This window comes from Mesocricetus auratus, unplaced genomic scaffold (assembly GCF_017639785.1).
Source record: "Mesocricetus auratus isolate SY011 unplaced genomic scaffold, BCM_Maur_2.0 Super-Scaffold_100028, whole genome shotgun sequence".
NCBI classification, from domain to species: domain Eukaryota; kingdom Metazoa; phylum Chordata; class Mammalia; order Rodentia; family Cricetidae; genus Mesocricetus; species Mesocricetus auratus.
Window position 1 is genome coordinate 23665191 of NW_024429209.1, and position 12257 is coordinate 23677447.

Here is a 12257-nt window from a genome sequence, read left to right on the forward strand (position 1 = left end):
CCATTTACTTGAATGCTTGGTCATCAGAGATTGGCACTATTTTAGAAGGATTAGGAGGTGTGGCTTTGCTGTCAAAAGCGGTCACTGGGGGTGGGGGTGGGCTTTGGGGTTTCAAAGATGCTCTGCCTGCCCGCAGATGAAGAAGCAGCTCTCAGCTACCTCTCAAGCACCACGCATGCCATCACGCTCCCTGCCATGACGATGATAGACTGAACCTCTGAAACTGTAAGCCAGCCCCCAGTTACAGGCTTCCTCTCGTACAGGAACTGTGGGTCATGGTGTCTCTTCACATTGATAGAACAGTGACTAAGGCACTCCTCTACCAGAGGAGGGGCGGGTGCCAGAGGATGACAGTCCCTACTCATTGCAAGAGCCTGGGTGGGTCTCTGACAATGGCTGTCGGGGAATGACGTTATAAAGGTATTTTGACTACATTATCAGGAGTAGCCCCAGGTAGAGGTATAGCCTCATTCCAGTGAGTTGTTATTACCAGTAATATTGTAAGTGGCCAACTTTCAGCATTTCCATAAAGTCAACTGTACTGTCTGAAAAGGCCTTAGCTCTGGGTTCCTTCTCCCAGAAGGCTGGGCTCTCAAAGCTTGCTTATTTATGTTAGCGCAAGTGTGGAACCCTTGGACTTCTTTAGCTATGATGTAAAGGTCTGGGTACCCACAAATTCTAAGGGAGCATCACATATCACTTGGGGGTCCCAATGACTGCCCTCCTGTGCCTGATGCAATGATTCACACACATGGGGTTTAAGTAGCGTTTTCTGTCTGTCTTGTAAGAGCTACCTCCTATCTTTTCTTACTTTAATGATTTATTTTCAAATTACATGCCCTTGAAATCCAGAAGTTTCTGGCCAGATGGAATTACAGGCAGTTGTGAGTGTTGAGAATTGAGCCTGTACCCTCTGCGAGAGCAGTAAGTCTCTTAGCCGCCGAGTCATCTCCCTAGAACCCCCTCCCCATCCTCATTTTGGAGGCCCTACCTTGCTGCTTTTCCTTGTGGGTAAATAGCAGCGCAGAGAACTTGGGGTAGGGGGCGTAATGGAGGTAAGGTAGAAAAAATATATGTCCCTGGGGTGTGTGTGGCCCACACCTTTAATCCCAGCACTGGGGAGGCAGAGGCGGATCTCTGTGAGTTAGAGACCACCCTGGTCTACAGAGTGAGTTCCAGGACAGCCTCCAAAGCCACAGAGAAACCCTGTTTGAAAACCAAAAAAAAAGGGACATGTCTGTTAAGTGGCCTTTTCAGCAAATTCAGGTTGTTCCCTGATAGACTGCCCCCCTTGATTTCAGTAGCATCTTCCCCTTGGACACACACACACACACACACACACACACACACACACATACTTTATTTATTTATTATTATTAAATGAATGTTTTGCCTTGCACCCATGCTTGTTCACCAAGTGTGTGCTTGGACCTTGCGGAGGTCAGAAGGCATCAGATCTTCCGGAACAGGAGTTATAGGTGGCTTTGAGTCATTGTGGGTGCTGGGAACTGAACCTGGGTCCTTTGAAAGAGCAGCCAGTGCTCTTACGTGCTGAACCATCTCTCCAGCCTGTCCCCCAAGTTCAGTATTAAAGCAAATTTCTCTTAGGTCAAACAGGACCTTAGTTTGGATTCTATTCTGTGCAAATAATGGTGCTCAATTTCATTTACAGTCTTATGACAGCCAACAGAAAGTTGGGTTGCACCCGAGGACTCATCAGAGTCAAGTCATCTCTTTCTAGTAGGACAACTCCATTCTTGAAGATCTGAGCACCTGTGAGCCATCTCCTCACCCTTTGGTATGAGATAGCCCATACTTTGATGGGGAGTGCTAAAGTAGGAATCTTCCCTCAAAGGTTGGTTTCTTGCTTTCTTTTGTTAAAAGAATAGTGGCTGCTACCCACTGGAACCATTTGGCCAGTTGTAAATCCCACCGTTGGAGAATAAGACCACTACCACCAAATCTGAAGCAAGTTTTAATTAAATACTGGCCAGGTGGATGGGCTCTGGCCAGGTCCATACCCAGATTCCTGGGAAATGGCCCCGGAGTCACAGTTTGCAGTGGCTTAAGAAGGAAAACTCACAATCATTGTATTTCCCATCGGGTCCAATCAGGGGCAAGCATACATCCTGACCTATTTCCTACCTGTGAGGATAGGGGTCAAATGAACTTGTTTAGGGGAGTGAAGAGCTTGTGGCTATTATCTCTCATAAACAACAGCCTGCAGCATTTCAGGGACTGTCTGTCCTTGGGCATTTCTGTTTCATAGACCTCTAGGGCATAGTAATTAAAACTTACAATGTAACTTCGGCTCTCACACAGACCAGAGTAATGGTTTGAGTAGGTTGTCAATGTCCTCTGTGTTTTTCTGTCAGGCCACCTTTTACTAACTGCCAAATAAATGAAATGACCTTTCTAAGTAGAGTAGGGCTAAATTATGAGGCAGTAATAGGTAATAGGGCATCTTTCTACTCCTTTTTTTTCCTTTTGTCTTTTTTTTTTTTTTTTTTTTTTTTTTTGGTTTTTTGAGACAGGGTTTCTCTGTATTGTTTTGGAGGCTGTCCTGGAACTTATTCTGTAGAACAGACCAGGCTGTCCTCAAACTCACAGAGATCCTCCTGCCTCTGCCTCCTGAGTGCTGGGATTAAAGGTGTGCGTCACCAACGGCTGGCTTTATTTTATTTTTTTTGTTTGTGTGTGTGTGTGTGTGTGTGTGTGTGTTTTTTTTAGACAGGGTTTCTCTATGTATCCCTGGCTGATTATCCTGGAACTCACTGTAGATGAGGCTGGTCTCAAACAGAGACCCACTAGCCTCTGCCTCCTGAGTGTTGAGATGGGGCATCTTCTATGTCCTCTATTAACTTGTTTCTTCTTGTTTCCATGACGTGGGATCTGGTTCTGCTCCTAGTTGTCTCTGACTTCACATTCAAACCCAACCCCTCCTCTTCCCAGGGGAGCTTTTCCAAGTGGGCATACCAGTTGGAGAAGGGTCTAAGGTTGTTGGGGCATTCTCAATTTTTTCCCTCATGTTGCTCACCGGAGGCCAGTGTTGGCTGAGTCTAACACAGGGTCTGTCTGAGTTGAAGGGTTTCAGACAGCTGAGGAAGAGAAGGCAGAGGAAGCAGCTGTGGCCGGGCTGCATCAGGTGGGAGGAAAACAAGCAGTCATGCCCTTGCTCATCTTTGTGGTGGTCCTGATCTGCTTCTAGGGGAGTCAAGTTACCGAGCCTTCCCTCCAGCACTGAGCATGCTTAATTCCCTCTTGGGAAACAGGCCTTTTTTGCTTGTTTTTCAAGACAGGATTTCTCTGTGTAGTTTTTGCTATTCGTGGCTGTCCAGGAACTCGCTTTGTAGATAGGGTGGCCTTGAACTCACAGAGATCCACCTTCCTCTGTCTCCCGAGTGCTGGGATTAAAGGCGTGTGCCACCACCGTCCAACTTCTGATTCATTATGGGACAGTATCCTGTGTTTGACGCCCATCATGTTGGTGTAAAGCCCTGAATAGGACCAAAAGGACAGGCAAGGGCTGAATGAAGTCATCAGGGCGTCCACCCACGGAACTTCAGATTGGGACTCCACAGGCAGTAACTGTTTCCATTTATTCCACAGGCAGTAACTGTTTCCATTTATTCTCATTCAACCTCCACAGACGACCCAACCACCAAGGAGCACTTCGAGGTCTCCAATGTTTCTAAACTGTGTTCTGGGCACAGAGTCTGAGTCACTGAAGCTGAGAACCTTCCAGTCCTTGTCGTGTGTGTGTGTGTGTGTGTGTGTGTGTGTGTGTGTGTGTGTGTGTGCTGGGATTAAAGGCTGCACCCTGCTTTTAAAAAAAGTTTATGGCTGATCGGTGATAGTGCTCAGTTTTAATCCCAGCACTCAGGAAGCAGAGGATCTCTATGAGTTTGCAGCCTGGTCTACAGACTGAATTCCAGGACAGTCAGCCAGGGCTATACAGAGAAACACTGTCTCCAAAAAAAAAAAAAAAAAAAAAGTTATGACTGGGCATAGTGGCTCACACCTTTAATTCGAGCTCTTGGGAAGTAGAGGCAGGGGGATCTGAGTTTCAGGCCAGTCAGGCTGGTCTACAGAGTGAATCCCAGCAAATTCCAGGGTTATGTAGAGAGACCCTGCCTCAAAAAAAAGAAAAAGCAAGGTAAACTTGCTGTCTGTTTGCGCGCGCGAGTGTGTGTGTGTGTGTGTGTGTACTGTGTGCATGTGTACCTGTAGGTGTCTGTAGAGGTCAGAAGTTGTTGGATTCTTTGGATCTAGAGTTCTGGGTGGCTATGAGTCACTGTGCACATGCCGGAAACTAAACCTGGGTCCTCTAGAAGAGCAGCGAGTGCTCTTAACCCCTGGGCCGTCTCTCCAGATTCCAGTCCTGGGTTTGTTTCTTCATTAGCCCAGGGAGCTCTAAAGACTCGGGGCCCAGGGTTCACTGCACACAGGTCTGGGATGCATTTCCTCCGGGAGGGGAACTGTGAACCTCTTCAGGAGGGTCAGAACCCTGGACGAGTCCCCATGTCATGTCGTAACAGATGAGAGTGGGGTCACACATCAAGAAATTATCACTCAAATTAAGGGTCACAGCAAGGAAGACTTCACTTCTTCATTTCTGCATGCAAGAGTAAGTGTCTGCCAAAAGTTGCGGGTGGGGGGGTAGGTGGGGGGGCAAGGCCCTACACCCCTAACGCAAGGCGCTTTTGGCTTTGGCACTGGCTGAGGTTTGGCCTGGCAATCCACACCCATTGGCTACTTCGAAACATGGCAACGGAGGACAGGGCAAGGGCAGAGGGAGAGGGGGGTGTGTTTTTAAGTTAACCATTCCAAGAAGCTGTGTCGGTGGATCAGGGTGTCAGACAGAAGACATTCCAGAAGTAGATTATATCTGGGTGAACAAACACACATGGTCCTTGACAGGAGGGCCCAAGGGGAGGAGGACACGAGAGGAAACAGGCATACGGCTGCTGAACCTGTTTGACAGAAGAGATTAAGTCACCGACACCACTGGGGATGTGTGCTTGACGAGCCCTACCTGGGGTGGGCCACAGCTCCTCCCCGCGCCTCGGCCTGCTTTGCTGGCTCATACGTGCTGCACGTGTCTCCAAGGGAAGCTCTGGGGCTGGGGTGTGGCAAACAGTCCAGAAACGAGCCAGCCCTAGGCCTTTATATTTATTACAACGCTGCTCTACCTGGGGGTGGAGAGACCTAGTGTCTGTCAGGGCTGTCTGTACCTAGGGCCAGAGGTCAGCCTGGAAGCTGGGTCTGGGCACTGTCTATGACTGGGGTCAGAGGTCAGACTGTAGCTAGCTAGGCAAGACTTAGGACTGCTCTGCTTCCTCGCCTTGAACCCGACAGGGCATCTTGGTTGGCCAGTGTCTGAGCTCTAATGGAATTGCTGGGATCAAAGGCTCTTTTTCTGTGACCCAGAGCTGGGTACCCAGCCCTCCGGAAGGGGTAGAGGCAAGACTGGGGAGAGGGCATTCTGACTTCACAGTCTGTCAGCGACACTGTGGGTATGCTTGTGGTTAAGACCTGCCCAGACAGTTGGGGGGTGCAGCTTCTCCATTCTCTTCACCTGTAGCCCGGAAGGGGATCTTTTGGGGGAGCAGGCTGGGGCCTACCTGGACTCAGACAGATTCCTGCAGTGGTCAGCCAGCAGCATCAAGGGTGGTTCTCCTAAGCGTCTGGGGCTTGTGCTCTTGGTCTGGTAAGGGCTGGGTTTCACTGAAGCCACCTACAATAAGATTTAAAACCCGCCACGCCTTTAATCCCAGCACTCGGGAGGCAGAGGCAGGCAGCGGCCAAAACAATACAGAGAAACCCTGTCTCGTAAAAGCAAAAAAAAAAAAAAAAAAAAAAAAAAAAAGAAATAAAAAAAAATGTAACAACCCAGTGAGACACTGTTTCTTTTCCTGATGCTGTGATAAGAAGCTGACAAAAGCCATGGAGGCGAGGGAAGACTGGTTTTGCTGCTAGTTCAGGGTAGGCTTCCTCATATGGGGAACTCCAGGTGGTTCATTGGCTCCACGGTAGTAAACGAAGAAAGCAAGGGATCCACTTCACGCAGCCGGGGATGGATCATCCCCTGCCTAAGGAATGGACCCGCTCACAGTAGACAGGTCTCCCCACCTCCTCAGTGAGCACAGCCAAGGTGACCCTCTACAGTCATGCTCCCAGTGAGTTTCAGATTATGTCAGATCAATGGACACTAACCAAACTGATGCAGTAACAGAACAAAGCAGGATTGAAGGGAAGGCAGCAGGAAGGATCCAGGCCAGCATCCCCACTCTTGTTTTCCTCCGGTCTGTGGCTAATGCCCTGAGGGTCCTCTAGACCCCAAAAACAGTGTGGCTGACCCTCTGTTGGTTCTGCCTGGCGGGTCTCGCTTGATCTCTCTATGCCTAGGGGAGAGGGTGGTTATATGACTGCTGGAGACCAGAAAATGGTCTCTACCATGGCTGGGTGGGAAGCAGTGGTCCCAGGAACCCCACTCTGTGTTGGGTCAGAGTTTCATCCAGGAGAGGGGCCTGAGGGAGAAGGAGCTGGAGCCCCTGGTTGGACCTGCCCAGGGAGAAGGCTTGTCCCTTACCCTGACCTGTCATTCATCTTGAACAAAGTCGGGGTCTGTTAGGAAGGCTTCCTTGTCCTGGACTAGATCCTCTCCTCACAAACTGTATTTGATGCTGGCCTGGCTCCATCCCTTGGCCCACGCATAGCTGCTCCATCGCACCTCTAAGCCTCAGTTTACACGGATGTGAGGCGGACCTTCAGGGTGGGTATGGGGGAATCCAGTGGGGTCTACTGCACACAAAACCCCAGAATCCAGATCAGGACTTATGTAAGGTCGGGGATTGGGAACCTAGGCACCCAAATTCAGAATTGTGATACTGATGACGGTGGTCACAATGAGACTGTAATGGAGGCCATGGCGGTGGTAACAGGGACGGTGCTGGAATGTTGGTGATGGCGACGGCGAAGAAGGCAGCTGTGATACTGGCAATAATGGGAACGAGCAACGGTGCATATGTTAACTAACTGAAGGTAAGTAACCTGTCGGTGGCTTAATGGCAGCCATTCCGCTCTGTAGTCAAGAGAAACAACTACATGATTTGTCCCAGGTCACACAGCTAAGGAAGACGAAGCGAGCGTCTGGAGAGATGGCTTTGGCAGTCCGGTGCACTGGCTGCTCCTGAAGAGGACCTCGGTTTGATTCCTAGCACCTACACGGCAGCTCACAACCACCTATAGCTCCATTCCAGGGGATCTGGTGCCCCCCTTTCTGACCCCTGCAGACACCAGACATGCACACGGCGCACATATACACACACAGGCAAAACACCCATTCATATGCAATGAAAATGAATGATTCTTTAAGGAAAAACAAAAAAGACGATGAAGCGGAAATGAGTACCAGAGCTGGCTCATAATACCTATGTGATACTAGCCAATCGAGATAATACAGGACACTCAGCACTCGGGAGGCAGAGGCAGGCCGATCTGTGAGTTCGAGACCAGCCTGGTCTACAAGGGATAGTACAGGCTACCTGCTTTTTGAATTTATATGCATCAGTGTTTTGCCTGCATGTATGTCTGTGTGAGGGTGTGTCAGATTCCTTGGATCACAGACACTTGTGAGCTGTCTGGTGAGTGCTGGGAATCGAACCCAGGTTCTCTGGAAGAGCAGTCCCGTGCTCTTAACTTCTGAACCATCTCTTCAGCCCCGGGATACTTTCTTTTTTTAAGAGTCAGAAGAGGTCCAGTGAGATGGTTCAGTGGGTGACAGTACCTGGTACCAAGACTGATGTCCTGAGTTAGACCCCACATGGTCCCACACGTGGAAGAAGAGAGTTGACTTCCTCAATTTGTCCTTGGACCTTCACACGCACACCAAGTCGTATGTGCATCCACATACATACACATGTCCACAAATAAATAAGTAAAATGCAACAAATACAGGAAGGGCGGCACACGCCTTTAATCCCAGCACTCGGGAGGCAGAGGCAGGTGGATCTCTGTGAGTTTGAGGCCAGCCTGGTCTACAGAGTGAGTGCCAGGACAGCCTCCAAAACAATACAGAGAAACCCTGTCTCAAAATACCAAAAAAAAAAAAGACTTTGGCCTAACAGTGTTTGGTGTCCTCCTGCTCCCCTCCCTCTTTCTCACTTGGCCTCTGACCCAACCCTTTCCCACCCTAGAGACCTTACAAGAGTTTCTGTCAACAGACGACTGCCTGACTTGGGGTGAAGTGGCCCAGACAGCTTGGAAGGGACTAGGAGCTGAACTGTGCCCGGTTGCCCTTGATCCAGAATGGCTCTTGGCTGCCCCCAAGTGGCGACTGTGGGCAGTACAGGGGGATGTGAGGATGCTACCTGCTCTGAGCAGTTCCCCACTCTGCAGATCCTTGGAGGCCCCTTCAGGGAAGGGTCTCACCCCTTTATTTTGTGGGTCTTGAATTTTGTGCAGCAAATTATCTTACAGGAAGGGTCATCCAGATCTCATGGGCCCTGAAGATGGGATTGCAATCCCAGTGCTGGGGTGCTAAGGGAAAGGAATGGATCCCTGGGATTCACAGGCTGAATCAGCTGAGATCCAGACGAATGAGAGACTCTGCCTCAAAACACAAGGCGGATAGTGCACAAGGAACAACACATGGGGCTGACCTCTGCCACACACAGGCAGACACACACACACACAGACACACACACACACACACACACACACACACTGAGACACACGCACATGCACGTGCGTGTATCTGTGTGGGCCAGAGGTTGATGTTGGTGGCTTCTTCGATCACTTTCCACCTCACTTTTAGGGACAGGGTCTCCTGCCGGACCTGGAATCTCCTCATTCACCAGAGTGGCTGGCCAGCAAGCCCCAGGAATTCTCCTTCCTGCCTCCTTGGCCCTGGATTACAGGTTTGTGTTGCCACACCTGGATTCTAGGGATTGAACTCGGGTCCTCATGCTGTGCATAAAGTGTGTGCTGGTGTGCTGACTGGGCCTTCTCGACCCAGCACTATCTCCCACCCAGACAGGAACTTAGTATGTAGACCAGGCTGGCCTTGGACTCACAGAGATCCGCCTACCTCTGCCTCCCGAGTGCTGGGATTAAAGGCATGTGCCATCATGCCCACCTCTATCCATTGATATCCTTCAAAAGACTAGTGTTTTCCTCAGCCAGGCTGGGGCAGGGCCTCTGCTGGTCAACTCTACTAGTCCTGGTGTCACAGAACCAGAACAAAATAGCCGGGCTAGAATGGATGAACATTTACGCTGGCTGCTTTAATGAGAGCACTGGTATTGGGTCACCTCACTGTCACACTGGATGAGGACCCAGTTAAGTGCTGAGAGCCGCAGATGTCCCCGGTGTGGGTGAGCGCTGGGCTGGTGTCTGCTGGACAAGGAACCAGAGGCAGCGATAGCTGTAGCCCAAATACGGCCTCAGCTTCCTCAGAAGGACAAAGTGTCATAACACTAACTGAGGAGGCTTATTTATTAGTTTAATTACTCTTTTCTTTACAACTAAAAGTTTAGGTTTTCTTTTCTTTCTTTCTTTCTTTCTTTCTTTCTTTCTTTCTTTCTTTCTTTCTTTCTTTCTTTTTGTTTTTTTAAGACAGGGTTTCTCTGTGTAGCTTTGGAGCCTGTCCTGGAACTCACTCTGTAGACCAGGCTGGCCTCCAACTCACAGAGATCCGCCTGCCTCTGCCTCCCGAGTGCTGGGATTAAAGGTGTGTCCCACCACACCGGGCTTAGATCAAACTGTTTTGACATGCCTGCCCAGCACCTTCTGAGCGTGGCTCCAGGTGTGCAGGTTTTGAGCAGATGGAACACAGTCTATGAAAACTCCTATCACAACCTCGTTTGCTAATTCTAAACTCTCAGTCAGTCCTGGGGTCAGTTTCAATGGGCTGTTCTTTCTCTCATTAGTGGCCATGTTCCCTTGCTGTTGGATCTGGCTGTCTTTGAGTGGATCCCTACGTGAAGAAATGCGGTGGTAGGAAGGCCAACGGTGTAGACGAGAGAGTCTTGGGTCCCGGCTGGTTTGCAGCCAATTCAACGGGGGGGGGGGGGGGCTGACTGCGCTTTACGGTGAATGTGGCAACAGCCCGGGAATTTTCCTCCTTCTGATTTTTTTTTTTTTTTTGGTTGTTCGAGACAGGGTTTCTCTGTGGCTTTGGAGGCTGTCCTGGAAGTAGCTCTTGTAGACCAGGCTGGCTTCGAACTCACAGAGATCCGCCTGCCTCTGCCTCCCAAGTGCTGGGATTAAAGGCGTGCGCCACCAACGCCCGGCCTCCTTCTGATTTTTAAAAAAAGATTTACTGATTACGTATACGGCGTACTGAGATTAAAAGGCGTGCACCCTCTGGCCAGACACTAGGCTGACGGACCCCGTGCTGGCCAGAGCAGGAGTGGGCAGGGCCCGGGGAGAGGCCCCGAGCCTGGGTGGAGACGCCGCAGGGGAGCACGCAGGTGGGGAGCGGGTCCGTGCAGAGGATGAATGTGCAGCGACCTCCGTTTCCCCTACCTCAAGGATTGGGCTTCCCCGTCCCGACGCCTCGCTGGCTCGGCAGTTCCGACTGGATTGCCAGCACTGCCGACACCCGTGCCCGCCTCTCCCTCCGCCAGGCTCGGCCGTTCCTCTCTGAGACTGGCGGTGGCTTCCCGGGAGCGGATTTCCAGGCGCAGCTTCCTCCCACGTCCTTCCCGTCCGGAGCGCGTACTCGCAGGACTCCCGAGCCGGAGTCCGCGCCCCGCAATCCCAGGCGGAGAACCGGCCGGTGCCGGGCGGAGGGGCGGGGCTCGAAGAGAGGAGAGGCGGCTCCGTGCCGTGGGCGGAGCCTGAGGCGGAGCTTCCCATGCCGTGGGCGGAGCCCCGCCTTGGTTGGAGGTAGAGCCCGGCTCTAGTGTCTGAGCTTTGTGCGGAAGAGGCGGGGCTTCTTTGCACCGGAAGCGGAAGAAAAGACACCGAAGCCTGCCTCCGGGACGGTGGATACGAACATTGTGACCCGGAAGCATTCACCAGACGCACCGCCCCTCCCGCCCAATAGAGCTGCCCGGAGACGCTCCACTTCCTTTCTGCGCTTCGCTGGCCGAGAGAGCAGGTAGAGCACGCGGCGGGCCGTGGGTGCGAGCCGAGCCGGGTCGGGTCGGGTCGGGGCGGGCCGGGCCGGGCGGGTCGGGGAGGTCGCGGACGGATGGCCCGGGCGCTCGAGAACGGGTCTGCTGGGGCCGCAGTTTCGAGTGCGGGCCTGGCCGACCTCATGGCGCGCGCGATGGCTCTGCAGGCACGGTCTCGACATGCAGAACGACGCCGGCGAGTTCGTGGACCTGTACGTGCCGCGGAAATGGTAAGCGCCCGCGGCCCCGCCGCGCCTACGGCCCTCTCCCCTCTCCCCCCGCCTGTTCCCCTTCGCGGCCCACCGCACGCGCTGTTCTCTTCCCCCAGCTCCGCGAGCAACCGCATCATCGGCGCCAAGGACCACGCATCCATCCAGATGAATGTGGCCGAGGTGAGCTGGGGCTTGTTCCCGGGGGTAGGGAGGAGGCAGCGGCTAGGCCTCTCACTGCCTGGTTTCGCGCGACTTGGTGTTTCCTAGTACCCAGGCTAGACCTAAAGCGTGGGGTGGGGTCGAATCTCCTAACCGCTCTCTCCCTGTGCAGGTTGACAGGTGCACAGGCCGCTTCAATGGTCAGTTTAAAACCTATGCTATCTGCGGGGCCATTCGCAGGATGGTGAGTTTGGTTTACCACGTGGACCTGTGATTTCTAGTAGTGTTCACGCAGACATTTGAGCTGTGATGGCGGTGTCCCTCTGGAAAAAATGGTTGGCAGGGCCTCTCAGACCATGGGGGCCTGCTCTAGGAAGATTTAAGTGGTTGGTTTTTCCTTAGGTGAACTCATTCTATCTCCCCTTGGTGTGGGTGCAGATTTGGGTATGGTAGTGCATGCTCTGACCTGCTGAGCCGGGAACCTATGGGGATATTCAGGGATTTACTTTTAATTTTAAGGGCGAGTCAGATGATTCTATTCTCCGACTGGCTAAGGCTGATGGAATCGTTTCAAAGTAAGTGTAGTGGGAGAATCACATTGGGGTTGAGTTGGTCTGGGAGTTACCAAGAGGTATGGCTTTTAATGTTTTTTTTCTTCCTTTGTTAGGAACTTTTGACCAGAAGAGATGGGGGAATATTTGTCATAAATAAAAGTGAGAAAGTATCTTTGCTGGCTGTCTGCTTTTAGTGTGTGGGCGGGGCT

The 12257-nt window shown here is 51.7% G+C and overlaps 2 protein-coding genes across 2 annotated transcripts; one reads left to right on the top strand and one right to left on the bottom strand.

The window, feature by feature from the left end:
• Positions 1-4577: 4577 nt before the first annotated feature.
• On the bottom strand, positions 4578-11472 carry LOC121134610 (translation initiation factor IF-2-like). Its single transcript, XM_040733122.1, has 3 exons — positions 10531-11472; positions 5625-5737; positions 4578-4973 (listed from the first exon to the last, which is right to left on the bottom strand). Exons 1-3 carry the CDS (start codon positions 11470-11472, stop codon positions 4883-4885), a joined length of 1146 nt encoding a protein of 381 aa, XP_040589056.1. The 3' UTR covers positions 4578-4882.
• Rps21 (ribosomal protein S21) lies at positions 10971-12218 on the top strand. The gene is made up of 6 exons (XM_005088474.4): positions 10971-11107; positions 11291-11353; positions 11452-11515; positions 11667-11738; positions 12014-12069; positions 12162-12218. Exons 2-6 carry the CDS (start codon positions 11304-11306, stop codon positions 12169-12171), a joined length of 252 nt encoding a protein of 83 aa, XP_005088531.2. The 5' UTR covers positions 10971-11107; positions 11291-11303; the 3' UTR covers positions 12172-12218.
• The last annotated feature ends 39 nt before the right edge of the window (positions 12219-12257 follow it).